The sequence below is a fragment of the Seriola aureovittata genome, chromosome 3 (genome assembly GCF_021018895.1).
Source record: "Seriola aureovittata isolate HTS-2021-v1 ecotype China chromosome 3, ASM2101889v1, whole genome shotgun sequence".
NCBI classification, from domain to species: Eukaryota; Metazoa; Chordata; class Actinopteri; order Carangiformes; family Carangidae; genus Seriola; species Seriola aureovittata.
This window is the reverse complement of record NC_079366.1, coordinates 5,850,997-5,878,765: the sequence shown is the minus strand read 5'-3', so window position 1 is coordinate 5,878,765 and position 27,769 is coordinate 5,850,997. Positions and strand designations below refer to the sequence as shown.

General features: G+C 40.9%; 3 protein-coding genes and 2 non-coding genes across 7 annotated transcripts; 3 read left to right on the top strand and 2 right to left on the bottom strand.

Annotated features, from left to right (window-relative positions):
* Positions 1–5,149: 5,149 nt before the first annotated feature.
* trnai-aau (transfer RNA isoleucine (anticodon AAU)) lies at positions 5,150–5,223 on the top strand. The gene has a single exon. It is a non-coding gene; the product is annotated as a tRNA-Ile (tRNA).
* Positions 5,224–5,501: 278 nt separating this feature from the next.
* Positions 5,502–5,573, top strand: trnaq-cug (transfer RNA glutamine (anticodon CUG)). Its single transcript has one exon. It is a non-coding gene; the product is annotated as a tRNA-Gln (tRNA).
* Positions 5,574–5,621: 48 nt separating this feature from the next.
* Positions 5,622–10,489, bottom strand: exosc9 (exosome component 9). Its single transcript, XM_056371901.1, has 12 exons — positions 10,310–10,489; positions 9,949–10,043; positions 9,651–9,770; positions 9,380–9,482; positions 9,127–9,264; positions 8,741–8,823; positions 7,374–7,506; positions 7,098–7,186; positions 6,856–7,002; positions 6,585–6,745; positions 6,297–6,375; positions 5,622–6,158 (listed from the first exon to the last, which is right to left on the bottom strand). Exons 1-12 carry the CDS (start codon positions 10,373–10,375, stop codon positions 6,095–6,097), a joined length of 1,278 nt encoding a protein of 425 aa, XP_056227876.1. The 5' UTR covers positions 10,376–10,489; the 3' UTR covers positions 5,622–6,094.
* A 661-nt stretch (positions 10,490–11,150) lies between these two features.
* Positions 11,151–21,054, top strand: clgn (calmegin). Of its 2 annotated transcripts, none has more exons than XM_056371674.1 (15): positions 11,151–11,399; positions 13,517–13,786; positions 13,941–14,014; positions 14,210–14,268; positions 14,655–14,796; positions 14,978–15,059; positions 15,173–15,365; positions 15,541–15,730; positions 15,847–15,960; positions 16,089–16,245; positions 16,513–16,728; positions 16,857–16,973; positions 17,075–17,222; positions 17,327–17,505; positions 19,556–21,054. In XM_056371674.1, exons 1-15 carry the CDS (start codon positions 11,166–11,168, stop codon positions 19,628–19,630), a joined length of 2,250 nt encoding a protein of 749 aa, XP_056227649.1. In that variant the 5' UTR covers positions 11,151–11,165; the 3' UTR covers positions 19,631–21,054. The 2 variants fall into 2 exon arrangements, with proteins under 2 accessions (XP_056227649.1, XP_056227648.1); XM_056371673.1 differs by having other exon boundaries at positions 17,321–17,505.
* A 110-nt stretch (positions 21,055–21,164) lies between these two features.
* Positions 21,165–26,389, bottom strand: scoca (short coiled-coil protein a). Of its 2 annotated transcripts, none has more exons than XM_056371675.1 (4): positions 26,367–26,389; positions 24,257–24,328; positions 24,086–24,166; positions 21,165–23,081 (listed from the first exon to the last, which is right to left on the bottom strand). In XM_056371675.1, exons 1-4 carry the CDS (start codon positions 26,374–26,376, stop codon positions 22,939–22,941), a joined length of 306 nt encoding a protein of 101 aa, XP_056227650.1. In that variant the 5' UTR covers positions 26,377–26,389; the 3' UTR covers positions 21,165–22,938. The 2 variants fall into 2 exon arrangements, with proteins under 2 accessions (XP_056227650.1, XP_056227651.1); XM_056371676.1 differs by lacking the exon at positions 26,367–26,389 and adding an exon at positions 25,892–26,050.
* Between the last annotated feature and the right edge of the window lie 1,380 nt (positions 26,390–27,769).

Here is a 27,769-nt window from a genome sequence, read left to right as displayed (position 1 = left end):
TGCTTGAGCTGCTTCACTACCCATGCATCTTCCAGCATGCTCTTGACTAACTGCCTGGAGGCAGAGCTGCCCAATGATTGGACGAGGTTGAGATTTCAGTGAGATTGAAATATTTCTTAAGATCCAGGGGCCTCACAGTCACAGCAGAGGAACTACAGAGAAACAAACACAGACAGATTGAAAATGTACTTTTCATGTTGGAGGCAGCATCTGACAAAACATCTCATCACAAAGTCCATGCAGTAGCTGTGCTGGAGCTTTTGATCATACCACATGATCTTCCTCAAAAGATAGATGTTTGCCCAGTCCTCATGGAATTTAATCCATTTTTCTGGGTTCTTATGTTTGAGACTGAAAGACTAAAACCTCATGTTAAAGTGCTCATTATGTGATGCAGTCAAATGCTCCTGTTTTACAGCCACTACAAATGGACACTCATTGTTTTGTCAAAAATAAATTAGATTCATAACATTTGTTAATTTTATCTGCTGATATTACAAATCTGCTTGAATCTCCTGAATTACCTGAGGCCTGAATTTTTCCTTAACATAGATAAAGATGTTTCCACCATAAACTGATGCTGAAAAACCACAAACTGTATAAAACTGCAGGAAATTAAGTGTTTGTGGATGCTTAACGTTTCCCCTCTTGATGTGTACCACCCAATGTTCAAACGCCCATGCCTGTGTGTAAAATGTCACACTTTTAAACATCCTCTAGATCCTCTGGATTCAATGCTGCAGACACCCTGGTGTTAAACATTGGAGACGGACAGTATCCAATCACAGTCCAGATCTCAGTATCATGTGATGAGGTGTTGGAGGCTTTGTGTCTTACCTGCTGTTGTTTCTCTGAGGCTCCTTCTTGCTCTCAGAGTCTGACGCTCTGGGACAGTCTTCAGGCCGCAGCTGGGCCTTGAGAGCCGAGGCGAGCAGCTGCAGGACCAGCTGGGACACCACCTCAATGATCCTCCCAGACACCTGAGCCATGTGAGTCTGAGACACCTGCAGGAGAAGAGACAGAGGGAAAATATGTTTTACATTCACATTTACAACAAGTATCACCAGGAAAATGTGGTTAAAGTATCAAAACCAAAAGTAACATTAACAGTAACAGTACTCTGATCTCTGATGAGATAATATAAATATAACATAATGTGTAATTCCTCATGTGTGTGAGCAGTTTAGTTGGAGCTAATTTAGGGCTGTTGTGTTATTGTTATTGATCAGTCTGTTCATTGATTGATTTGTTAAACAGCTGTTCATCCACACAGAGAAACATCATCGTGTTCATGAGCCAGTGATGAAGAGGAAGAGAGGCTGACACTCAGGAACTTACCGGATCCACCATCCTGTCCTGGACACTCTGCCATTCGCGGTCCTCCATGGTGCTGATGAAGGCTTGGAGGAGGGCGGAGTTCAGGTCCATGGTGGTGTTTTCCTGGTTGGTTTCCATCATTTCTCTTGGAGGGAAAAACTCTTCACTAATAATTTGAGACATTGAAACTGCTATGTGCGACTGGTTTCTTCTGTTGTTCACACTGGTAAACTGACTCTCGCTGGTCAGTGGTTCACATATCACTTGATCTGTTGTATGCAAATGTCAAGGAGGCCTACACTGCTTCAGCTCTACCACCACTTGGCAGATCAGATCATAAGCTGGTTTTTCTTCAGCCTTCCTACAAACCCTGTGTACCGAGGCTGCAACCACCCGCTCAGTCAGGAAATGGGCCCCGGAGGCCAGTGAGTGTCTAAAAGACTGCTTTGAGAGCACAGATTGGAATGTCCTGTTGGAGTCACAGGAAAATGTCTGTGTCTGTGAGACTGTTAAAGGACTGTGCAGCCCAGCTGACTGAGCCTCTCCAGAGGATCTTCAACTTAAGTCTACAAACAGGGAGGTGGCACCTCGGGGGCTCACCTGGTAGAGCACATACCATATGGGCTTCGTCCCAACCAGAGTGGCCATGAGTTCGAATCCAACTCGTGGCCCTTTGCTTCATGTCATCCCCTCTTTCTCCCTGACTTTCCTGTATGTCTGCCTCTCTTCACTATCTACATAAACAAAAAAATAACTTAAAAACAAAGTCTACAAACAGGGAAACATCATATCTTGTACCACTACCTAAAGTAGGGCAACCGGCTGAGATAAATGGGGGGGATGGATCCCTGCTTCATGTCCTGGATTGTGGATTACCTGACAAGATGACCACAGTATGTCAGGCTGGGTAACTGTGTCTCAGGGTCAGTCTTGAGCAGCGCTGGGGCTCCACAGGGAACTGTTCTGGCTCCATTCCTGTTCACCCTGTATACAGCAGACTTTAAATACAACTCTGAGTCCTGCCACATCCAGAAATACTTGGATGACACAGCTATTGTGGCGTGTATCAGGAAAAGGCAGGAAGAGGAGTACAGGGATCTGACGATGGCCTTCAGTGAATGGAGCGACAAAACTGCCTCCTTCTGAACGCCTCCAAGACCAAGGAGATGGTCATGGACTTTTGGAGGTCGGAGGAAGCAGCATATCAGACATGAACACAAGGAGACAAGCTGGTCAAAAAGGCTGGGTCTGTGCTTGGCAGGAGTCTGGACTCACTCAGGACTGTTGTGGAGAGACACATGCAATGTAAGATGGAGGCCATCTTGGACAACACCAACCATCCTCTCCACAACATTCTGGCAGGACAGAGAAGCAGCTACAGCTGCAGCAAATGTCTCATTTCACTGCGCTGCAGAACAGAGAGGTTCAGGAGATCCTTTGTTCCCACTGCCATCAGGCTGTATAACACCCCAGCCAAAGGAAGTGGACTAATCTAATTATTATTGTTTATTTATCATTAACTGTTTTTATTATTATTATTATTATTATTATTATTATCATCAACAATGAGGTAATGGACAAATTAATTTCCCCAAGGGAAAAAAATTAAGTATCTATCTATCTATCTATCTATCTATCTATCTATCTATCTATCTATCTATCTATCTATCTATCTATCTATCTATCTATCTATCTATCTATCTAGCTATCTATCTAGCTATCTATCTAGCTATCTCTCTATCTATCTATCTATCTATCTATCTATCTATCTATCTATCTATCTATCTATCTATCTATCTATCTATCTATCTATCTATAAATTTGAAGATATTCCCTCAAAGCGTTACAAAGATATCACATTCACAAGGATAGGTTGTATGGTCACACAGAGATATGGAAAGAACAACGTGAAAACATAATGCCTCTGGCCCTGGCTGTCGATGGTGTAGATATATAAAAACACAAATTCTATATTCTTATGCAAATCAAAACTTTAAATAAAACACCTGAAAAGTTTAATAGGGATCTTTAAACACATATGAACAGTTGAAGAAATCATAGCCTGCTGTCTATGGTATTACAAAATATTATCCTTTTAATTAATCTCTTTCTATCCTGCTCGTACTTACCTTGTTGGCTTATTTTATTTGCTTTAGAAAGGTGATGACTCTTCTCTTTCTTAATGGTCTTTCTCATCTAGCAACTGTAAAAACTGTCACAGCGTTCTGATACACAGGAGAATGTAACATGCATAGCACTTTCACTGTCATATAGTTTTGTGGTGTTGCTGGATATTTAATGGATTAAATAAAAAAACAGCTATAAATCATCTCATGCAGAGATATAATCAGATTTTGAAGGTAGGCTGATGGAATATCAGTTTCTGGCAATGAATTTAAAATAAATGAATAAAAATAAAAACGAACTAGAGACCATTTTGCACTGGGATCACAACACTCATGGCATCCCCATCAACATGTTGACCTTCTGACCCATGAGTACTCATTAATCATTATTATATTATTACACAAGTAGGCTACACACCCATCTTCAAACTCTGCCTTCATCTTGATCTCAAGTTCACTCACCCAAAGACACCTGCCAGAGTATTCAAAACTGCTGACAGTCCCTGCTTCAATAGGTGTCTCAATGACCACATTTTCATAATGACACACACGGACTCACATGGTGAAAACAATGACAGGCATCCTGTTATGGCTGGTATAAACAATATATAGATGCTGTATCTTTGAAGACATCTAAGCCAATGTGTTAACTGACTGCGTGGTCAGGTGTGGTTACATAAGCAAAAGCTTTGGGCAGAGACTGACTGGTACGCCTTGCACTAATTGCACAGAGGGAGAGGAAACACACTTAGAACAACTTGAGTAAACAGTTATACAACACATTTCAACTTGGTGTTTGTGAGCATTTTTGTATGGTTCATTGCCAAGCCACTGGATTTAGATAAAAGCATGAGTAATATCTGTGTTATACATCAGTTTCTTACAGTATGTGAATGGCCAGACTAACCTGTTTGGGCACACTGAGGCAAAAATGCCCCCCACCAATACCCACCTTCTTTGTGGGTAGTGTTTAGTTTTCCTACACTGGAATGTTCACAGTCCGACATGTGATAGTTTAGGTAGATAGGTAGTTTTTGACTAGACACAACTTTGTGAGAAATATATAAACACCATGTTGTGTTATATTATCTTAAAACTAGATTTGACACAGGAACCATACGATACCTCAAGAACAAACGGGATCCACCTTAAAGGTCCCATATTTTACTCTTTAGGCTGTGTGCATTTCTCTAAGGACTGAGCACTTTGATACTTTCACAATATGAATATAGCTATTTCACCCAGACCTGCTTTATAAGGAAAAAAAGACATGGAAGTCTCACTTTATACAATTTGCATTTGTAGTTTGACTTACAGTTTGATGTGATTTATATTTTAACTGCTCTTTAATCAAAAGATTGTCTATCTTTTCTAAAGTATCCTATGTTTGTACAGAAGAAAAATATTTTCCATAACTGTTAGCCGTTAGCCCTTTAAAGGGAATAACTAATTTACCTTTACAAGTTTAGCTTACAAAGCTTTACTCAGCTAATGCTAAGTAGCTAGTGTTAGTGAAGTTTGGCAGAAAGGCCGTTCAGTAAGAGACTGAAGGAGCACAACCGAGGTGAGAGTAATCCAATTCACCATTGCTTTTGCTTTTTGTTTTCTCATCACAGTCTAATTCACTTTACATGTCATGTTTTCACACAGAAAATGCCATTCGATTGACCGAGTATTTCAAATGAGTGGCATTCAGTGGGAGCCATGGCCGGTTAGCTCAGTTGGTTAGAGCGTGGTGCTAATAACGCCAAGGTCGCGGGTTCGATCCCCGTACGGGCCAAATGTAATTTTTGTTGCACCACTAGTTTGATCATTCCTTTATCTACGATTAAAAGCCTTTCTATTTCAGTTGATTGTTTCCCACCACAATCATGCTAGTTAGCGTAATCAAACATGGCAGACTATAGGGAAGTCCCAAGAACAGTATACCAAAATTGTACAATGATGTCCTCAATGGGAAACAGTGATTTCTTTAATCATTTCGTATATATATAAAACATAAATATAATAAATATATATCAAAAATAACATATGATGATGTCATGGTATTGGTTAAGCGGTTCCATGGTGTAATGGTTAGCACTCTGGACTCTGAATCCAGCGATCCGAGTTCAAATCTCGGTGGAACCTATCTTTTTTTTTTTTTTTTTTTCCTTTAAATGAAGTGAAGCGACCATCTTCACGTTTCACTCAAGAAAAAAGATTTATTTTCCTTTTTATGTTTATTCACAAACAGCAACACAAACCACATTTTACAAAATATACCACTTTGCAAATGTAACTGAAATGTTAAAGCCTGTTAAACACTGGTTGAGATTATTTTGTTTAATCATACCTTTCCAAATATGTTACAATTTACATCCTTTCATTTGTAAAATACATTATGTAACAAATCATATTCTCTAGCAAAATCTGCTTTTAAACCAATGAAACAGCAACCAAAAGGAGTAAACATCATGGTCTCATGTTAAGAATCCAGCACTTTCAAATATTTCTGCACTGTAATATCTATTTTAGTCAGATTCTCTACTATCACAGATGGGAATCATTTTAAATCAGGACAGTCTTTATCATGAGTTAGTGCTGCAGTGTCTGGCACTGCTGTACGTAAACAGATCTCTGGCTGCAGAGACCACAAACGACTCCCTTATTCATTTTTTCTGTCTTTTCTTGGTTGTTGCTGCCCCCTTCTGGTGTGAACCGGATCCTGTATTTCTGAAAGAAAGAAAAAGATGTTAATTTAAAAAACGAAAAAAAAAAACATAATTTAGTTCAGTTTAGTTTATTTATTTATTTGACAGCGACATATATATATATATATACATATATCAAAAAGACAATTTGTTCACTTACTTAGGAAGTTTGTCTGGGGCCTCAGGATGAAGAATGACCACTTCCTCCTCTTCACTGTCAGATATTTCCACCACATCTCCTATAAGTCAAAAATACATTTCCTATTTATGTCACAGAATAATTATTAATATAATTATATGTTGGACAACACACGTTTTTGCAACACTTTTGTAAATTTTACTTTCTCAGTTTTATGTGTGTTTATATTCTTTTCTTGTCTCTCTTTAGAAAAAAATCCTATCTATATAACTTTAACATGAAATTAAGATAAAAAAAAAATGTTTTTACCCCCTCTGCTCTCATCCTTTTTCTCTTTCATCTGTGTCTTTATTTCCTCCTGTTCTTCACCACTGTTGTCATTTTCCTCCTCCTCCTCCACGCCCCAAGTGTTCTGCAGCCCCTGTCCCACCTGACCCACACCTGGGGTGGGCACCACTGGGGATGGGACCCTAGTATGTACAGTTAAGGAGCCACAGTGGATACAGTATGTCAAAGCATCAGAAAAAAGGATAAATATACATTTTTTGATGCAGTTGTTATCCGGCTCAGTTTAGGATACGTCTGAGGTGGGGCCTCAGCTTTCTGGACGATGTCATTGGCTCTATCTGTCACATCCATCATCTCCACTGGAGTTTCGTCCGCTTTCAGAGCTGTGATTCGCTCCTGAGGAATAGACTCTGCAAAGCCACACCTGCCACCTGCCTTCCTGGAAATGTAAACATACACAGTGTTTATATATATATATACCAAAGATGAACAAAGTTTAATATCTTAGTATGGCAAGGTGATGCTACTGGTCACCTGGCTTTCTTGTCATTGTCCAGGGCTTTGCTGATGAGTTCTGTGATTTCAGACACTTTGACGCTGGCGATTTTACTGCATCTCATAACCTTCAATACCAAAGACAGACATTAAATAGGTGAAAAATTATGTTTATATTGAATATGAAGGGAGTTGTGGAGAGCTACTTTCCTAGAGTTATGGAAGTCTGTAAAACACTATAATTAAGTTAGTAATCTCATCATGACTGCAACTCATATGATGACAATACAATACTAAGATTCAGAGTCCATTCACCTGGTCCTTGAGCAGCATGATGCCCCCGCTGGACTGGATGGAGCAGATTTCTCTGTGTTTGTTCATAGCGATCATCAGCAAGCCGTCCATCACCCGCTCCTCCCGCTCACAGGGGTCCACCAGCAGATAAGTTCTGGAGAATGAAACGGAAATGTAGAAAGAAGAGTTGGTGTGAGGGAGGACAATACTCATCTCAATACTGGTGAGCAGCATGGAAAGTGCCAGATACTGAGATAGGAGTATCTGGTGCAATATGAACTTGGCAAATGTAGGAGCCGAACTCATTTTTGTTTGTCATGTACAATGAATGCAACAAAATAAAACAAGGGTAAAAGTCGGGCACAGAGAGAGGATGAAATGAAGTAATTTAATGCAAAAAAGAAAAGAAAGGAAACACTGAAAAGAAGATGGATAGAGGGATTGTATATTTGAATTTTAAAGTAGAACATGTTGTGTTTGCATTCCTTCAGTTTCTGCAAGCATCCTTTCTATTATATATCCCCAGTATTTACATCATACTTTACCCAATCCAGTCTGCACGAACTTTGTCTATTTTGTCTATGTGTACTTGGAAAAAAACAAAACAAAAAAACAAACAGAAAATATTATATATATATATTATATATATATATATATATATATATAGCAGACACTACTATAGCATAACAGGAAAACAGAAATGCCATGTAAAGTTCTGTATTGTCTGTCCTATTGATACACTAGCTCTACGTAGATTCATTTTTAGTTTCCTTTATAGATAATGAATACTTTCTGATCATAGTTCTAGCTCCGTCTACTGTCTTATCCTTGACTGCTGTTAAATTCTGGCATCTTTTTTTTACAATATTATTAACTGTAAATGAAAATAGAGATTAAATGATTTTCTTTGAGCCAAAAATACAGGTGGGAAAAGATTTTTTTTTCTGCTCAGAGTAGTGTCTGCAGGTATTCCTTTCTTTCATAAACCCCAACAAACCCCACCAAAAAACGACTGCTGCTAAATTTAAGCTATTGCTTTAAGCACATGGTGATAACTGAAGGTGACTCAGATGAGTGTATGACTTTTATCAAGATTTTTTCTCATCTGTCCTACGGTGGCTGGACAGTCAGAGAACAATGTTGAGAGAGAAAAGTGAGGGGGACATTTTGCTCTCATTCCTCCCGTAGGGTGTAAATAGCTAAAGGCACTGTGACTCTCTTTTTTGTTACAGTTTTTAGACTGTGGTGGACACTGTAAAATAAGAAAGCAGTTACCAGTTGGCAACATGTGTGTCATCAGAATTACAATTATCTGAGGAATAGAAATCTTAACATTTATTCACCTTTCACAGCAAACGATTGTTTTCTATTCAAATGTGGAGCCTTACCCTTGCTGGAAGAAGGAGAAGCTGACACTGATGGGCATGTGGTAGATACTGAGAGGAATAGGGTCTCTCTCCTCAGGACTGTACTGATGGAGAACAGGAATAAATACAAAATTACAACCAACACAAAGTAGAACAAAACATGTCCAAGAAAAGAAATCACTTTTGGCAGTACCCCTACCATATAAAATTTGTCTGCATTAATATTTTTGTAAACTCGCTGTATTTGTGACTAATCAGTAGTTATCTGTAGTACACCAAGAAAGTTTCACTCTAGGTACTATCGGTTCAGTCATACGATGGAGAGGTTTGGCGTTTGCACCATCAGACATTTTCCTATAGATTCAGTGAAGCAGAGACACCGCCTGCTGCGGTGGCTGCTGACTCACCACTGTGACTTCATCTCCCTGGATGCCGACATCAGGGCGTCTGAAGTGGCACAGAGCGGTGATAGCGGCAATGCTGGCAGCATCCATCAGGTTCCCATCATGATTCAACATATGAACATCCACTCTGATCTGCCACACCTGATCTCACACACACACACACCATCATCACAATGGATACGGTGTCTTGTTTGTTTCTTATGTTATTTTTTCTTCTGTATGTGAAGTTGTGTGTATGTATGTGTGTGTGTGTTACCTTTTCTCCAGACACCACACAGAGGGACTCTGTATCAATGCACTTGGAGTTCCTCAAGCATCTCTCCAGCTGTCTGTTAAGCTTCACTGACAACTCAGACTGTCTGGAGAAAAAAAGAAGCCCACAGATGATTTACACTTCCTGCACTAACAGCTTGATTAAATTAACCAGACTCAGCACAACCGCAAATGCCTCTCAGCTCCCTCAAAACAAAAAGTTAAAATACAACTAGTAAATACATATAAGCACAATTTCTTTTGATTGTCCTCACCTGCCCTGTTCGAATGCCGGTGAGGCCATGGGTGACAGCTCGATGTTGAAGAACATGATTCCCTCATTAGGTCGATTCTCTTTAGGAGCCACCAGCTCACAGGACACCTGAGCCATGACCCTGTATAGAGCAGCCCATTGATAATCACAATTTAACAAAGACAGGTTTTTATGAATTGGATATGCTCATTTTGAACAGCATGAAAGCTTTTCTCTGAATTGAAAGTAAGTGTTAAACATTAATGGGTTCACCAGGCAGACATTGCAAAGACTTTAAAAAGATCTGGTCATAAGTTCACCTGGTTTTCCCCAGATCCACAAAGCAGCATCCATAGTCAGTGCCAAACGTTATCTTTATCTTCCTGTAGTCATATGTCTGCCGTCCGTCCAGGCGCTGTAGGGAGAGGACAGCATAGCTGAGTGTAAAAGGAAAAACTCCCACATAAAACAGCACTTTTTTGTTGCGCTACTCTGGGATATTTTATTGGGCATTGACAACTCTTCTCCCACAACAGGCATCCATGACCCCAAGTCTGTAAACCCTGCCGAGTAATGGCACGAATAGCATCTCAACCTTTCAAAAGGTGTTTCAAATGAGAGCATCAGTGGTGCCACTAGACCACAGTAGAAAACATGGGACATGTTAAGAAACCAGCCCACCTTTTTCTCCTCGATGGCTTTAAGTAAGAAATCCCGCTCACAGTTGGACAAAGGTGTGTCCTTCATTATGTGGGTTTTTGTGTGGCTGACGATGTATTAGAATAATTTGTTTCACTACTGTAATGCCACTGCTCCGAAAGGCATGTGGTCGCCATCAATATTTTCTGAACTCTACCCCGGAAGTGCATAAGACCTGCCATAGTAAAAGCAGGGGGGATATCTTTGTTTCACTGGGCTCACTTACAATTACTGTGAAATCACCGTTATGTTACCCTTCTTGTGATAATTAATCATGAACTAGATCTACGTTGGTACTGCCTTCACGGAGCATTTTCTGTAGAAGTTAATGTTGATACGCTTTTACGTTGAAATCCTGGTGCAGAGTGAATGTCGGGTGCATTAGTGTGCTCATCGTAAGCTCGTAAATGGGAACTTTCCTAGTTGTAAATATTGACAAGTGTAGGACTTTTGAATCTTCGAATGTGTTCGAGTGCGTATCACTCATTCAAATGCTTTGTATCACTCATTCAAATGCTTTTGTACGGATTCAAAAATTGACAAAGGATATCTATCTATCTCTCTATCTCTCTATCTCTCTATCTCTCTATCTATCTATCTATCTATCTATCTATCTATCTATCTATCTATATCTATCTATCTATCTATCTATCTATCAAATAAAAATACATGTGAATAAATACAATGAAACGGTATCAGTAAAATGCCTCCGATACATCTTCTCTACCATTTCACTTACAGTTATTGTCAACGGCGTCGCTGTCTTCTCGTGCTATTGCTTACCGTTTCGGATGCACGTAAAGGCACCATTCACGCTTTCCATCAGCGAGAAGTGCGCATGCCCACTTGCAAGGACTCGCTCGTGCTCATCAACCGCGCACCGTTATCCAGGCCAAGCTGTCATCTACTGACCATCTTCTCCAGCCGACAACCGTGTCTCTCCCAGCCATACACGAGGGGCCTTGGTAAACCCCTCAGCGGGCCAAACGCAGAAGATACTTCCTCTTTTATTTCAAAGCGGAGAAACAGCGTTTACCCAGGAATTTTCTCTGCAGTTACAAGAAGGCACAAGGTTTGTTTGTGTGCGCTCATTCATTCTCTCCATCCCTCCCTGTGCGACATCATTGCTAATTTAGCGAGCTAACCGTTGCTATGCACTCATTTCTACTGGCAAAACAGATTAATTGGTCTCACATTACTTAAAAAATATTTCTTTGCAGATTGTGCTCTTAACGCCAGAGCACGTTTAATTATTGGGCTCATTGTATAAATGATACATAGTTTGATAGCTAATCTTATGTTATGCTAACGTATGCTGTTTATGATTGGCGCGCCGTCCAGTTAGCTAGCATTAGCTAGCGGAGCAGGTGCTGCAGTCAGAGCCATTCATCTAAATAAAAGAGTTTGGACATTGCAGTGTTCCGTGGCAGCCATGTTAGCCGTACAGCCCTGTCCTCTGACCTTTGTAGTTCTTACATCTATTCAGTGTTAAGCTTCTCTTGTATAGCGATGTAAATTAAATAAGAGCTTTCTGGCCATGTTTAATGTCAACTAGAGGCTGTTAAGGGATGTTGCCGCAGTACACTTGGACTATAACTGTGGTAAATATGAGGGCTGAAGCTAAATGTGAAATAGAAGCGGATGAGTTGCAGAATGGGGCCTGTACACACTGTAGAATTTCCAGTCAGCTCCCTTTAATACATTTGGCTGATGGTGATGATGATGATAATAATTATGATTGTAGCATGTAAGGCTAAGCTGTGATATCTGTCTCATGAGCAAATAGCCACAAGCTGATTCCCAGAATGGAAAAAAATTGTTATAATTATGTCCCCTACCCCCACTGATTTATCTTAAATTTAAGTATTACCCTTTTCATCTCCGTAGAGTTGTAAGCTGTTGGGTATGGTTCATTTAGCCAGGAAAGGTTTTGCCTCAAAAAGGTTCACTTGAGTGTTGAGGTTGTCATGATGTGCACACATTTCAAAAGCCATGCCTCTCTGAAACTTCCATCAAGTACTATTCCATGGAGTAGTTAGCTATCTTATGGATGCAAACAAAAGTCATTGGTTAGAATGGAAATCTCCAAATGTTGCTGGTTGAGAAGCGCCTGTTCTCAACTAGCTAAAGTCGAAAAGGCTCTCAACACCCAACTGATATGAATATGACCACTTAATATCTTGAACACATTCTATGCAGTCAAAATATGTTGCTCAAGTGAAAATATTCCTATTTCTTAGACACTAAGTTGATTTTAAAAAAACTGCATCAAGCCTCTGAATTTTTTACATATCAATGTTTTGTGTATTTTCATATCACAGTCCATTTTTTCAGCCACCTCCTCTTGTGTATGATGTGGCCAAGATTTCTCAAATGAATCCTTTTGATCCTCCTGCGCTCTGATGTAAGCATATAGGACAACGTGTGGGAATTAAAGTTAATTAGGAATTAAGGAAAGCATGCTGCTGTGCTGTCTGCAGTGATGCTTTTCATTTCCTGCTGCTCACAACAACAACGAGCAGGTGTGGCCTGATCAATAGGTCATTGAAGCTGTTGTTTGGTGTAATAGATCTCTGAATTGTACCATTATTCAGCATGTTATCTTTACAGTTTCAAATGCATGTTATTGGGGAACACATACAAGGATTGCAATCCTGTGCATGTACAAATGCAACAAATTAGGATTAGTAAGAATATGTAGTGAAGAGGACGTAATGTAATTTCAAAGGGGCTATTTGTATGCTACAGATTTAAAAGCACAGATGTTTTTATTATATTCCCTGAGGGATTTTGGCTTTGTTTTAATTAGTGGAAATGCATCACAGCAGAGAAAAGGCAGACTTAGTTGTTTTTAAGGAAATAGTGCTAAATATGTGCGATAAGGGCCCACAAGTAGTCTTAAAGTAGCACTATACTAATGTGACCTCCATTTCTTCTGTTTTCTCATACCCTCTCCCTCTCATCTCTCCATCCTTTTACGCACTTGCGTTCTCTATTTTTATCATTGACCCCTCCCCCCCATTGCTCTCTCCATAAATAACATCTATCTCACGCACACCTGCCTCTTCCTCCCATCCCCCTCCTTCATCCTCCCATACCACACCCTCCTCACTCACACCATACTCACCCCTAATCTCACACTCTCACTCTCCTGCTATGACCTCAACCCCCCACCCCCACCTCCTACAGATGAAGTTGGACAGGGGTTGGATGTGGCGCATGCTGCTCCTGTCCTCCCTGGCTGTGGCCGCAATAGTGGCCCAGGAGAGGCTGTCAGAGGCTGATGTCGCAGACCTCGATGAAGATTTGGGCTTGGATGAGGAATTAAAGGTTCTTATGGCAGAAGAGGAGGAAGAGGAGGAGGCAACAGTGATGGACGAAGAGCAGTCGGATGAGACAGATGACAAGGGCACAGCAACTGAGAAGGGTGGCAGCGCTGAAACAGATGTCTCCTTCCAGGTTAGGAATGGGTTGTGGGTCAACTAAACCTTATAAGTGAAATATATTTTAAAAGATTTTGATCTAAGTAGATCAAACTTTGGAGTTGGTTGGAAAGCTCTGTATTAAGGGAAAAATTGCCTCCTGGATGACAACTTCTGTTTTTGTTCCTCAGGTAACATACACGACTCCTGTTCCCACTGGAGACGTGTACTTTGCAGATACGTTTGATGATGGATCACTGGGCAGGTATTGCTTGAGAAATTTACTGCCACACGCTGTTATAAATGCATCATACATTTTTGATGCATGCTGGGAGACATGAGCCTCCATTGGTATTGAGTGACCAGGATAAACTTACAGAATCGGTGTTCAAAGTGTGTTTGTGTGTGTTTGCCTTTTCTTGTGTGGATGTTAACTGTTTTGTGATGTTGATCTTCACAGATGGCAGCTGTCAAAGACAGTTAAGGGGGACGCAGATGATGAAATCGCCAAATATGACGGTTTGTTACTTTCTCTCTCTCTGCTAATGTAGACTTCAAATATGATCAGATCTCATCTGAGATGTAAATAAGAAAGATATTTACAACCATGAGTGTTCATTTTATAGTTTGGGCCATCAGTCCTATTGGTTATAACAACATTAATTGACAGCAGAATTGCTGAGAAATAAGGTCACCTCAACTAGAGACACTGAAAGTGTTTGCAATGTTCTGTTGACTACACTAAAGCTTTTTCAAGTGACTGCAACAATACAACCCAATATCTAAGGTGTAGTAGTAGTAAAGTGAGAAGTAAAATATTATCATTACCCATAGTCATGATAGCTATGGCCATAGAAATGAAACCCAGGTTGTTGAATGTCTGACCCTCTCCTCTCCACCTGTAGGGAAGTGGGCTGTGGAGCAGTTGAAGGAGAACAAGGTTCCAGGAGACCAGGGCCTGGTGCTCAAGTCCCGGGCCAAACACCATGCAATATCCGCAATGCTGGACAAACCCTTCGTCTTCCAGGATGAGCCTCTGGTCATTCAGTGAGTTCAAACATGCATAGACACACTTTGCATCTAGTCTTTTTTTTTTCCTTCATATATCCACTAACCAATGCAAGTGGATGTGTGTAAGTACCCATTTAAAATCTGGACTTCTTTACTGGTAACTTTAGAAATTGACGACCAGGACTTGTTGAATCGTGGTGTTGTGTTTTGGTTGTAGGTATGAGGTGAATTTCCAGGATGGTATTGACTGTGGTGGAGCATATATCAAACTGCTTTCAGACACTGATGATCTCAATCTGGTTAGTATACATGTTTTATTCCGGCTTATTTGCTGAACTGGTTAAAAATTATCTAGATTTTAACTAAACAGACTCACGATTTCTTCATTAAACTTGTCTGTTCTGCACTGTAGGAGCAATTTCACGACCGTACACCCTATACCATCATGTTTGGACCTGACAAATGTGGCGAGGACTACAAGCTGCACTTCATCTTCCGGCACCAGAATCCTCTGAACAAAGACATGGACGAGAAGCACGCCAAGAGGGCCGACGTCGACCTCAAGAAGTTCTACACTGACAAGAAGACTCACCTCTACACATTGGGTATGTAGCTTATAGGAAAAGAATATATGTGTGTGTTTATGGTAAGTGTTGCTGTTATGCAGTACCCATTGATTTAATTAAAAAAAGTAACTCTTACCTGCGTTTCATGTATGTCATCTGTGCTTTTCTCATTGTTTTCACATATTCTCAAATGCTGCGTTTTTCATATCATCAGTGCTGAACCCAGACAACAGCTACGAGATGTTGATCGATCAGTCCAGTGTGAGCCGTGGGAACCTGCTGCACGATGTGGTGCCTCCAGTCAACCCTCCCAAAGAGATGGATGACCCAAATGACTCCAAGCCTGAGGACTGGGACGAGAGGGCCAAGATTCCTGACCCTGAAGCTGTCAAGCCTGATACCTGGTGACTGCAACCTCCATACTCGTAGATGGAACAGATTTTGTTTCAGATTTAACATGTTTAAATGTAAAGGCCTCTGTAACCTCAGTAAATGACAAACATTGATGTGTGTGTGCCAGGGATGAGGATGCACCTGCTAAGATTGAGGACCCTGACGCTCTGAAGCCCGAGGGCTGGCTGGATGATGAACCAGAGTTTGTCCCTGACCCTAATGCAGAGAAACCAGAGGACTGGTAAATAAGCTCATTCACAACAGTTCCACAACAATAAACCCTCAACAAACCTTTGAGTAAGGTTATTTATATGAAGAAATGATTCAGCCTGACAGCTCTCCTCTCTCCATGTCCTCCTCTGTGTGCAGGGATGAGGAGATGGATGGAGAGTGGGAGCCACCACAGGTTCCTAACCCAGCCTGTGAGACAGCCCCTGGCTGTGGGGAGTGGAAGCGCCCAATGATCAACAACCCTCAGTACAAGGGCAAGTGGAAAGCCCCACTGGTGGACAACCCCAACTATCAGGTAACGGCTGCTTTTGGCCTCTTAGAGTTTGATTTTATTGCAGAAAAATCAAACATAAGCATTGATAACTGATCAGTTTATAACTTTATTTACTGTTGCTAGTTTTTATTTTTTAAAACATGAATGAGACTCTGAAATACTCAGCAAAAACTGTTATTTATTTGCTTATTTGTGTTATATACGCATACACATGCTGTATGTTTGTGCTGCACGTGAAAACATCACATGGTCTTTTTCCTCTAATCATTTACTGTGACTTCTCCCAAGGGGGTCTGGAAACCTCGTAAGATCGATAACCCGGATTACTTTGAGGACCTGCAGCCATTCAGGATGACACCTTTCAGAGCTCTGGGCTTGGAGCTGTGGTCCATGACCTCGGATATCTACTTTGACAACTTCATTATCACCTCTTACAAGGAGGTGGCTGACCGCTGGGCTTCTGACAGCTGGGGACTAAAGAAACTGGTGGCCAGCGCTAACGAGGTCAGTGTGATATAAGTACAGCGCCTTTACACATACTTACATACAAACTGTATGCATACATATACCACAAGGCTGTCAGTCTCACTGCCTTTGCTGTCCGGTCTATCCTCCTCTCTCCATCCCACCAGCCGGGAATTTTTGCTCAGCTGTTGATGGCAGCAGAGGAACGACCGTGGCTTTGGGTGATCTACATACTGACAGTAGGCCTGCCCATAGGATTGGCTGTGCTCTTCTGCTGGCCTAAGGTACTGTGAAACTGCTGTGTAATTCATTTATACCAGATCATATACCTCTTTTATGCAGAAGTTCACCAGAAATGCCTCAAAATCTTTTCTCTCTGTCCCAGAAATCAGAAGATGACTACGTGTACAAGAAGGTGGATGTGCCCCAGGCTGATGTAGAAGAGGAAGAGGAGGAAGAGGAGGAAGAGGAGGAGGCAGTAGCAGATGAGGAAGACAAAGCAGCTGAAGCTGCAGAAGGAGCAGCAGCCGCAGGTCAGACAGTCTAATGCTTGTACTGTTTTGGCCACAGTGTTATACTTTAGATCGTATTTCGTGATCCTCACTGTCATCATCTTTACTCTCTTCTAAAGCAACAGAGGAAGCCGAGGAGGATGCTGCAGATGCAAGAGGGGACAATCTAGAGGTGGATGATGAAGAAGAAGAGGAGGAGGAGGAGGAGGACGATGAGGAGGAAGAGGAAGAGGAGGAGGAGGAGGAGGAAGAGGAGGAAGGAGAAGAGGAGAGCAAAGCTCCAGAGAGAACATTAGAAGATGAGGTTGGTGTTTGCACAGCAGCATGAGCTGAATGTGTTAGGTGATATGTGAGGTTCCTTTCCTCTGGGAATTAATACCTGGAACCAGATCCTCAGATTTGATGACCTGCTTTCCACTGTACCTTAATCTTTAAAAGGTTACACATTATCCAATCAGCAATTCAGCTGGCTCAGGATGATATGGGATGTTTTAGTTTAATAGTTTTTAAGTTTTAAGCTTCTTCAAGAATTGTGTGTCCACCTGTTTCATTAAGTAGCAGATCAAATTTTTTCTATATATGATCTAAAGTCTTTCTAACAGTGTGAAATAAATGGAAAATATCTCGACAACAATATATTAAATTTCACAGCAATATGACAGCAGCTATTGCGAGTTACTTCATCTGCCCGAGTGGATCTTTTTGTCCCGAAAGTGTGATTAGCCGCCACACTTGTTTTAATATATGTTAGGGTGATGGTTTTACTCAAGCTGATGTCTCATGGTCTGAGCTCAGGGCTAGAACATCATGGTTTTGTATTTAGTTTCCTAAGGCCACAGAGGTAACAGCTTATCATGATTTTTGTGCTTGTATCATGCCATACTGGTGCAAGGATCTTAAAGGTCCCATATTTTACACTTTTTTGGAATTTTATGTGGTGTTGATCCACAAGAAGATATATTTGGGGTTTTTAGTACCATAAACCATCTCAGTGTAGTTTTACATCTCTTTTGGGCTTCTCTCTGGAGCTCTAGTAACAACAGGTCAGTGATTGTTGGGCATGGCTGAGAGCGGCAATTGTTTTGCTGTGACATCACAAAGTTAAGGAAGTCCTGATGGCTCGTTTTAAGACAGTTTTTAAAGATGGGCTATGTGCATTTTGTCCATGGATTACACACTTTGATACTTTCACAGTATTGATATAGAACTTTAAATACTGTCAACTCTATGGCAGGGTTAAACTTAAAGTGGTTGTGCAGGTCCTTCATATTGATTGAACTCAATTCACTTTCCTTAAACTCGAATTTCCAAGCAGCTACAATCAGGGAGTTTATATTAGCAAAGGGTCACATGAGTACTTGTATGTGAAGTCATTTATAGTGACTTTAGAGACCTTTTTAGCATCGTTGTTTTGTTTTTTTGGCTGCAACTTTGTTATTACTTACAAGCTTCAGCAGGCAGCTAATTCCCTGTGTACGCTACCTGCTCAGCACCAAATGGGAGACAGACTAAGTTGGAGACAAGTTGGTGAATGCAGCGGAACATTTAGAAGCTAAAGAGCAGACGTTTTTTAGGAGTTGGTGGATATCAAAAGAGAAGAGATCTTAACAGGAAAGTGGGACCTACAATCATCAGGCTAGCTAACTCCAAATCAAGATTATATTGTGCTGTGTCTGCTGGATGTATAAATAGGCAGCTGTTTCCTAACAAGTTCACTATGAACTTAAAATATGCTAAAATGTTCACAACATGTTTCCAATGCCCCCAAGTGGCTGAAAAATCTATCGTGTGAAGTATTGACAGGAATGTTTATCACATCACCTGTGTTCATGTGACAAACAAAGCAGGGACACACTCAAAGAAAATTGCTCCATAGAGCTACTTCCCTAATAATTAATGCAGCTTTAGGGAGTATGTTCTGTCCTTAAAATGTCTCCAATAGCACCTGGTGGACCCATGAGTGTCACATTAATGTGTTCATTGATATTGTCACACTTGGTGGTTGGCCTTTCATTGTGCAGACACAAACTGAACAGCGCCATTCACTCCCCTCCCTTTGTTTAGACGACTTCATGTCTCTGACACTGTGTGTCCTTGTGCACAGTGAGAAATGTGCCGAGTCAGAGAGTCTGGCAGCTCTTGTTTTCATTTTCAGTGATTGCACTTGACATTATAAAATCTTTTAAAAATAAACCTTGACTTGATGAAATTTCCATTGATAAGGTGGGGACTGACTCTACACTTTTGTTAATAATCTGGTAAGTTTGATGGCAAATGCAAGTGATTGTTATGACTCATCCCTTAAATTTTTTTTTTTTCTTGCCCTTTTTTTTCACTCACATTCTGGTCCACAGCCAAAGGAGGGAGGAGATGTCGGTGAAGAGAGCCAGAAACAAGCTGTGAGAAAGAGGAGGGTACGGAAAGACTGAAGAGGTGAACCCCACGCCTACTGTCTCCTTGCCCTCCCAATGGAAAGGAGGTGGAAGGGCCATATCTGCCGCTGCCCCCTACCCCACCCGCCACCCCTTTTGAGCGGAGCAGCATGTAATTCCTCCAAACCACCTGGTAGCCTGCATTCACCCTGGCTGCCCCATCCACGTCTTCTCCATCCCTCGGCCACACCCACCACAGGTCTGCAGTCTCCCAAACCACATCCTATATCATTCCTCATCCCGTCTCTCCTCTTCCTGTCTGCTCGCTCAACTATCAGATGAATTCCATGGAGATTTTGTGCATTTAGCTGATTTCCTCCCTCCCTCCTGAGCTTCTACACTTTCTTCATTCTTCTCCCCCCTCTATAAGCCATTGCTGTCAAAATGCCTGTCAGCCTGAAAATCCCACGCCTCTTCCACCTCTGTTCCTGTTCAGCCCGTCTCCGCTGTCAGTCTTCTCTCTGAGTATACGCCATCATAGATCTACCACTGTCCCCTCTGAGAGTGAAGGCAGCACTGAGTGTCTGCACTGCTGTCGATTTCCAGTTGTTTGTACCATTTTACAACATATCATAGGGGCCACATCTCAGAAGTTAGACATTATTGTTGTGTCCTTTGTTTTAAAGAACTTGTGCGAGGACACTGTTTGACAAAGTTCCTTCCTTGTTTGAAATCGTTCGGGTTTCGAGAACAGGCCAGGAGGAGAGGATGCCGGGCTGTGAGGAAAGGCTGTTTGAGATGTTACTGCAGTGTCAGGGCATTTCAGTGAAGTCGCCTCAGCTTAGGTTTAAAAGATTACCTCTTTAAAAATGGATGTTCTGTTTAGATTTTAGCTAGTTTGTCAGGAGCATCAGTTACTTTTATGTGTTTTTTACTAAGTTATCGTAATTTAAGAGTTGAGGATTAGCATTGATAACCCTATTTATTGGTTTTAAAATTTAAGCCAGTATGAATAAAGATTTCATAATGCAGTGTTTTGAGTGACTTGAGGCAGTTTTCTTAAAGATGATATACCGCTGATGAGCTTAGTCTGAGCCCAGGCTTGTACGAAATATTTTTTAAAAACTGACATTGTCAGCGCTTGCAGCAAAAACAGATTATCTTGAAAACCTCTACCATCAACTGTCAAAAAGACAGAATAAATGTGGATTTCTGCAGCAAGCAGCTGGATATTAAACCTGTGAAGACATGTCTCATTCAGTCAGTACACAGCAGTGCTTTCCGATAACGTCTAGACTAGCTGGAGTTCCGATCTAGATTGTTAACTGGGGAAGACGATGCTAAATTATTTGTTTTATATTATTGTCTCAAGCTTTTGTAGTTCACATTCTCGCCATATGCTGGCAGATATCCCTGTTTACATTTGTTTGCAAATTGTACATTGCTCTTGAAAATAAAACTATTTAATACAAAGAAAATTATCTGATCGAATGTGTTTCTTCACATATAAAAAAATCTTCAAGTGATTATGTTTTCTCTTGATCCTCTTGATGTTGGTTTATGTAGGTGACAAAAGACCTGGAGAATGAAGTGATCTTAGGTTTTTATTAAAACAAAAACATCTAAAGGCAAAGGTGCAGGGTGTCTACACACAAGACAAAATGGTACTGGGGCGTGTGTAGGTAGCATGTCAGAAATTAATGAAATACTACTGTACAACTGTTAAAAATATCAAAATAACTTCAATAGATTACAGCATATACAGAGTTTGAAAGCCTCCTGTAACTGCCAATCCCTCCCTTTTCAAACAGGACCAGAGCCACTTCCTGATGTTTACACATGAATTACTGCTTTCTTCAGTTTAAAGGGAATAAAAATATGTTAAGATTACATGACTTTTCATCTCCATCCACTTATCCCTTTTTTATCTGACGCAGCAGAGGCTTAAGAGGACACACCCTCCACTCTGCTGTAAAGACATCAGCTTGTTTTACGGTCAGACCCATCCTCTAGCAGGCAATGCATTCCAGTCCTGACTGATTGGATCAATAGCACTCAAGGCCTCTTTACTGCTTTTGTTCTTGCAGTTAAAGAGAAAGAATCTTTTTTTTTTTTTTTTTTAACCTTCTCATCTCCCAGTCTCACCTCTTACTCGTGTCGTTCTGCACCCTCCTCCCCCATCGCTGTTACAGGCTAAGGACACAAAGTGTAACATACAGGGTTTGTCTCTGACCTCATGACCTCACCATTTCCTCTGTCCGTCCCGCTTTACAGTCATTTAGGACTTGATCAATTTAAAGGGTTGCGAATTTAAGCACAAAAAGAAAATCTTGTCTCTTTGATTTAAAATTCAACTACTTGCAATAAAAGCATCACTGATGTTAATTAAGACCTACGTTATTATGGAGTGCTAGTTAACATTTAGTTCCTCTGTGCTTTTACTTTAGTTGCTGCAGAGCTCTCCATGGTGCCTGTATGTATCTAGTATCCACCTACTATTGTTAACAAGTTCTCAGTAGCTCCATCCAGTCTGCATTTCAGCAATTAATGCCATTTCATAATATGCTAAACCGTTCAACAAAAATAAACTAATCTTAAAGGTGTATGAATCAAACATGCAATTTAAATTTATTTCTCATTTTCAGTAATACTGTCCAGTTTTCCAGCTTTTAAGTGGAGGAATAGTCATGCTTTATACAGACGTCCAAGAGCTACCAAAAACTCAGATCCAGCTGACGTAGAAAATACTTTTACAAAAATAAATAAATAAATAAAGGTTGAAATCATTGTTGAAAATGAGGATCATGGTCAAACAGTATTTGTAATATCTATGGTTTGTTTCAGCCCACTCACAGATCAGTTAAGACAGGAACACTGTGTCAGAGAGTTTGGAAAGCCACAGAAAAGTCAGAATCGTCCTCAAACAGAAAACCAAGCAAGCAAAACATAGCTAAGAATTATTTTACAGATACTAGTTGGACAGAGACAATTAAGAAGAAACTCAAGGTACAAATGACCCTTATCCACTTCATATACACACCCTGGTTGTGTTTGTGTGTTAGTGGTTAAAGGGTGAAGTCTACCTCATCTGTAGTGTGGAGAGGAAGCTGCTGCTAAACAGACCTGGGCCAGACTAACATGAAATTTATCTATTTCTGAGCCAACTGGATGGGTGACAAAGTCAGTTTATGTTTTTAATTGTTGAAATGTTAGTTTTGATCCAGGTGAGAGAGCTCAAATGCTAAATACAGAAAACACCCAGGTCTGCGGAGAAAACAAACCCCTCTCCATATCTTCACAGTGGGTTTCCTCTCCCAGCCGCTGACCTGGGACCTCCGTTTTGTTTCTTTTTCCCCAAGGAGAGCTCACTTCCGTTTGCTCTTAGTGTCAGTGGTCTGGAAGACACTGGAGGCCGACATGAGGTTCTCGATGTACTGACCAAGGACCTGGTTTTCTGACTTTAACTTCAGGTTCTCCTCCTTGACTGCATCGACTCGCGCTGACAGGTCTGGAACAGAAACAAAGAATGAGAAACTGAAGCACAGAATTCATCATTGTCAAATAAATTCAGTGATATAAACTTGCCCTGTCTTGAGGTCAGGTTATGCTAGAAAAGAAGTAGTTCATACGACATGTCGAAAGGGCACATTTGAAGGTGGAGTAAAAGTCGGCAGAATCTTCTGGAAGGTATTTCATAGCAGTTTCTTTGGTCACAGCCTCTCAAATGTGAGGATTTGGTGGTGCAGGGTTTGGAGTTTCTAAAGGTTCTCAACCATGTCACAAGCCGGTCTGATGAAGCTTGCAGGTGCCTTCAAGTTTAATCTACATTTTAGAAGTTTCTACCTCACTGGCTAATTCAACAATAAATGTGGCTGCTACCGCTAAATCTTAAATAAATGTCAAATGTTGTGAGAAAAATGTACATATATGTAGTTATCAGTGTAAACTGGAAACCTGTGTTCAGCTACAGACTTTTTTCTATCTGAAAAATATTTCTGTGACTTAAAATTCACCAACTATCATCACTTGTACTGACCATTATCTGGACTGTGTTTATGTTTGTGGTATTTCTGGGTGTGAAGGTGAGATGGAGAGGGAGCAAAACAGAAGTGGAGTGATCACATTAGCATAATAGCGACAGAAAGAAAAGAGCAGCAGCACAGAGATAAACATCCAGTGTTTTAAAACTTTGATGATGAAAAGAGAAGGAAACACATGTTTTCGTGGAGAGAACAAGTGCAGTGTTTGGGGTCTTCTGTAATCTTATTTATATTAGAATACAGAATAGGTATTTACACACAGGGAGTGAAAAGGCTTTTGGTTACATTTGGTGCAAATTCTATAATCCAAGCCTTTAAGAGCCTTCTAATGTCAAATGACTTAAAAAAAACAAAATCCTGTTAGCAAATCAGATCATACTGGGCTCTGTTGTATAATTTACTAACCATGGGGGCAGTTTTTTCCAACCTCAAAGAGGACACAGTAAAATACAGAGGGATATGTGTGTTTTACCTTCCAGGGTGTGCTGAAGCTCCAAAACTTGATTTATTAACCTCGTCTTCTCCTCCATCTCCACCTGGTTCTCCATGTCTCCTAGAACAAACACAAGCAGTGATGCTGTTAAAATGCAATTATAGCACACCGTCTCATGATCATTGCTGAAAATCATGTAAGCAGACGAACCATCTATGTCGCAGTTCATGATGGAAAGCTCTTTCTCCTGTTTAGTATACAGGACTGCAGATTCACCGTCCACTGTAAAAACAAAACCATTGATGATCAGATGTGAGTAAAGGAGATTTTCCCTGTTTTGTCTGTTTAGTTGAGGTGGTAAGACACTCACATCCTGACAGATGTTGTCTTATGATTCATTTAGTTGGTAAATGATGGTCAAAACAATAGTAGGTACATGGCATTTGATGAAATTGCACAATTTTTCACAATTTAATGTTTGATTTCATAAAGCTGTGTCCATTTTTTGTGTTAGCAGAAGTGGGTTGTTATTCATTCTAAGCAGAATCACTAAACATTTCCAAATGGATTTTTTTTTCTGGTAAAAGCTTCTGCCCCAATATAAGACTGGGTTCTCAGCCGAAGTCTGGCCCATACACTTCCACACTGGAACTGAATTTTGCTGCTATCCTCCGTCAAGATTTTTCGCCAGAATTGGTCCAGATGTGGAAGTAGCATCTGACAGTCATGCTGTATACGGGCCAGACACGGGCCAAGGAACAGGGCTTATATTGAGACGGAAGAAACACAAATGTGTGACACAAGTTTCCGCCTGAATAATGATGCTGTCTGTCTAAGTTTGGATTTTCTATGCAAACACGCTATACCTAATATAATGTTAAAAACGCTTCCCATGACTCCTGTTGTGTGCCATAAAGCTTCGTCCACATTATGTTAAATCTAACAGCTGCGAAACAGAGTTGTATGTGAGTGATGGCAGCAGGGTGGAAGCAAACACCGCACCCAGGCTGTGAAATGATGCTGCCCAGTGTTGACATGCAAAACTATCACTGAAATAACTGATGAGCCAAACTCTTCTTTAGATACTGGCAGACTCCACTGTATGTCTACTTTACAACAATCTCCTGTATTTAATCTCTACATCCACAAATAACCCGGAGACTAACGACTAATTACAGTAGTTCGGCCATGAAGAATTAACATTAATCCAGCACAACAAAACTCCAGTATTATCAGTCAGCCTGTTAGCGGTTAGCTGCTACTTTCACTCCGGTCCATCTTGTTTAGTCTTTCTCGAAGATGGGTCATTTTGGTAATTCAGCAGCTCGGCTGGACAGATCTACATAAATCCGACATCCGTTAACAGAGTGAGGAAACTCATATCACACCCCAAAAGCGTAGGCGTTGTTAATAAACGTGCACATGTAATATATGACCATAGGTTGATTAATGAGGAGACTGACAGCAAATCACTTCCAACAAAAATGGGCAAAAGCGGGGGTGTCCGATAATAGAAGCGTGTGTACTAGCTTTGTAAGCTAGCTCTGCCGCTAGCTACAACATGACAACTTCCAACACCAAATGCGAGGTTGTTGTCTCAACACAGCAACCAAAACTAGTTAGTCTTGTTAGTGGCATATTTAAAAACGACTTTCTGACAAATACAATTTATAACGTGTCGGCGGACATCGATCGTACAGCTGCTAACGGCTACAAGCTAACCGCTGCTGCTGCTGCTAGCTAGCTTTGGCTTCAAATGTAATCGGAAAAAACTGGCTTGGATTTTGCTACGCAACGTTTTCCGGTACAAACAACAGCAAACCAACTAACCCGTTTAAAACTCACCGAAAGCAAGAAATGACCCTGTAAACAGACTTGAGGCTCTGAGGTGGTAATGGTGATGTTAGCTGAGTTTCACCATCAATATCGTCATCACGACCTCACTGTGTGTACGTCACCACACTGACCGACAGGGGGAGCAACTACTACTACTACACACACACACACACACACACACACACACACACACTGCAGTCCTAACAGATGCTCAGGCATTCAGTCTTTCCCCCTGGTAGCAAATCACACTCATACGCAGACAGTCATTGCAGCATTTGGCAATGAAAACCTGACCAGCAATGTCAGCCCCACCAGACCTTTGTGTGTGTCTGTGTGTGTCTGTGTGTGTCTGTGTGTGTCTGTGTGTGTCTGTGTGTCTGTGTGTGTCTGTGTGTGTGTGTGTGTCTGTGTGTCTGTGTGTGTCTGTGTGTGTCTGTGTGTGTCTGTGTGTCTGTGTGCGTGTTTGTTCTGTCTGTCCACCTGCCTGTATGCATGCATCTCTCCCTCTGTCTCTCTCTCTCTCTCTGTGTGTGTGGTATCCTTGCAGCTTCTGTGCTGTCTCTGCTCGCTCTGAGGAGTCCATATGCTGCTGCTTGTTAGCCAAACCAAACCCTGGGGACACTGCTGCTTCAACCAATAGGCTTCTATGTCCAGTCTATTCTGCCTCCATCTTTTTTTTCTCAGCCTCTCTTTTGCTTTCTTGCTCGGTACGTCTGTTTCCCAAACCCTGTGAGATATCACTGGCTAAAAGTGTTGTATGTCCAACTGCTAACATTTCTAAACATGTGCTCTCCGGCTCTCTCTGAAAGACAGTTTATTAAGGACAAAGCTGTGAGTGAGCACATAAGAAATCCAAGCTGTACGCAATCAACAAGTCAAGATTTGAATCTGCAGAGATGTTTGAGGAGAAAATCCAAGCTTTGTCATTTTCATTTGTAATGATAAATGCTAAAATATAAGTTAATGCAACAGTTAAAGTTGCAGTGGAGAAGAATAATTAAATCAGGGAAGTTACTCAGTAATGTCAACAATATCTATTTAAAGTAGCTAACATAACCACTCAAAAGCTCATGGTCATACCAGACCAAGTCACGCTGTGAAGGCAAAAGCCTTAAGTTTATAAAATCGAGCAAAGGTGTGTTTCACAGCTTATGAAATTAACTCTTTATTTGTAAGAGGAAGATTGTATTTTTTTTCTTCCTAAAAAAAGTCACACAGTTTCGCTTTAAACTAATATAAAATAAAATGTAACTTCATGGCAGTTTTTTGCTTAAAATGTGTGATCATTTTGGAGATAATTTGACATTTCCACAACTGTCATTATATTTTCTAACTCGCAAAGTGGAAGCACAGCCCTGTGGTGGCCCGGCTGGTGAATGCCCATTGTGTATGCAGTGTTCATTTTTTGTGTCATGTATTGCACAGGTTATTGAAATGATTTGTGTCTGATTTTGCGGGTTTTTAGTACCATAAACCGTCTCAATGTAGTTTTACATCTCCTCTCTCAGGCCTCTCTCTGGAGCTCTGGTAACAACAGGTTAGTGAGTCAATCAGAAGAGAGACTTGGAGAAAGACCCTCTCTTCTGATTGGCTGACTGTTTTCTGAGTGATTGAATAAAAATACAGCAGATTTCAGGTAAAATCCACCAAATCCTGCATGTTGGGACACTGGGTCCAGGTACGCTGTTCTGGGGGCATGGCTATTTGTTGTGACATCACAAAGTTACGGAAGTCCTGATGTCTTTTTTTAATACAGTTTTTGAATACAGGCTGTGTGCATTTTGTCTTTGGATTGTGCACTTTAATACTTTCACAGTATTAATTTACCACCTACACCTGCTTTATAATCTTTCTATAAGAAGAAAGTCTGGCACCTGCAGGCTCTGG

Coding starts and splice junctions, on each gene's coding strand:
- exosc9 (XM_056371901.1), bottom strand. CDS start 10,375: ATGAAGGACACACCTTTGTCCAACTGTGAGCGGGATTTCTTACTTAAA. Junction 6,746..6,855: donor GCTGAGGCCCCACCTCAGAC/GTATCCTAAACT, acceptor TGTACATACTAG/GGTCCCATCCCCAGTGGTGC. Junction 6,376..6,584: donor AAAGGATGAGAGCAGAGGGG/GTAAAAACATTT, acceptor TTTGACTTATAG/GAGATGTGGTGGAAATATCT.
- scoca (XM_056371675.1), bottom strand. Junction 24,167..24,256: donor CATGAACTGCGACATAGATG/GTTCGTCTGCTT, acceptor TGTTTGTTCTAG/GAGACATGGAGAACCAGGTG. Junction 23,082..24,085: donor GCTTCAGCACACCCTGGAAG/GTAAAACACACA, acceptor TTTCTGTTCCAG/ACCTGTCAGCGCGAGTCGAT.
- clgn (XM_056371673.1), top strand. CDS start 11,166: ATGCCCACTTGCAAGGACTCGCTCGTGCTCATCAACCGCGCACCGTTA. Junction 15,060..15,172: donor ACACTGATGATCTCAATCTG/GTTAGTATACAT, acceptor TCTGCACTGTAG/GAGCAATTTCACGACCGTAC. Junction 15,731..15,846: donor GCTGTCAAGCCTGATACCTG/GTGACTGCAACC, acceptor TGTGTGTGCCAG/GGATGAGGATGCACCTGCTA.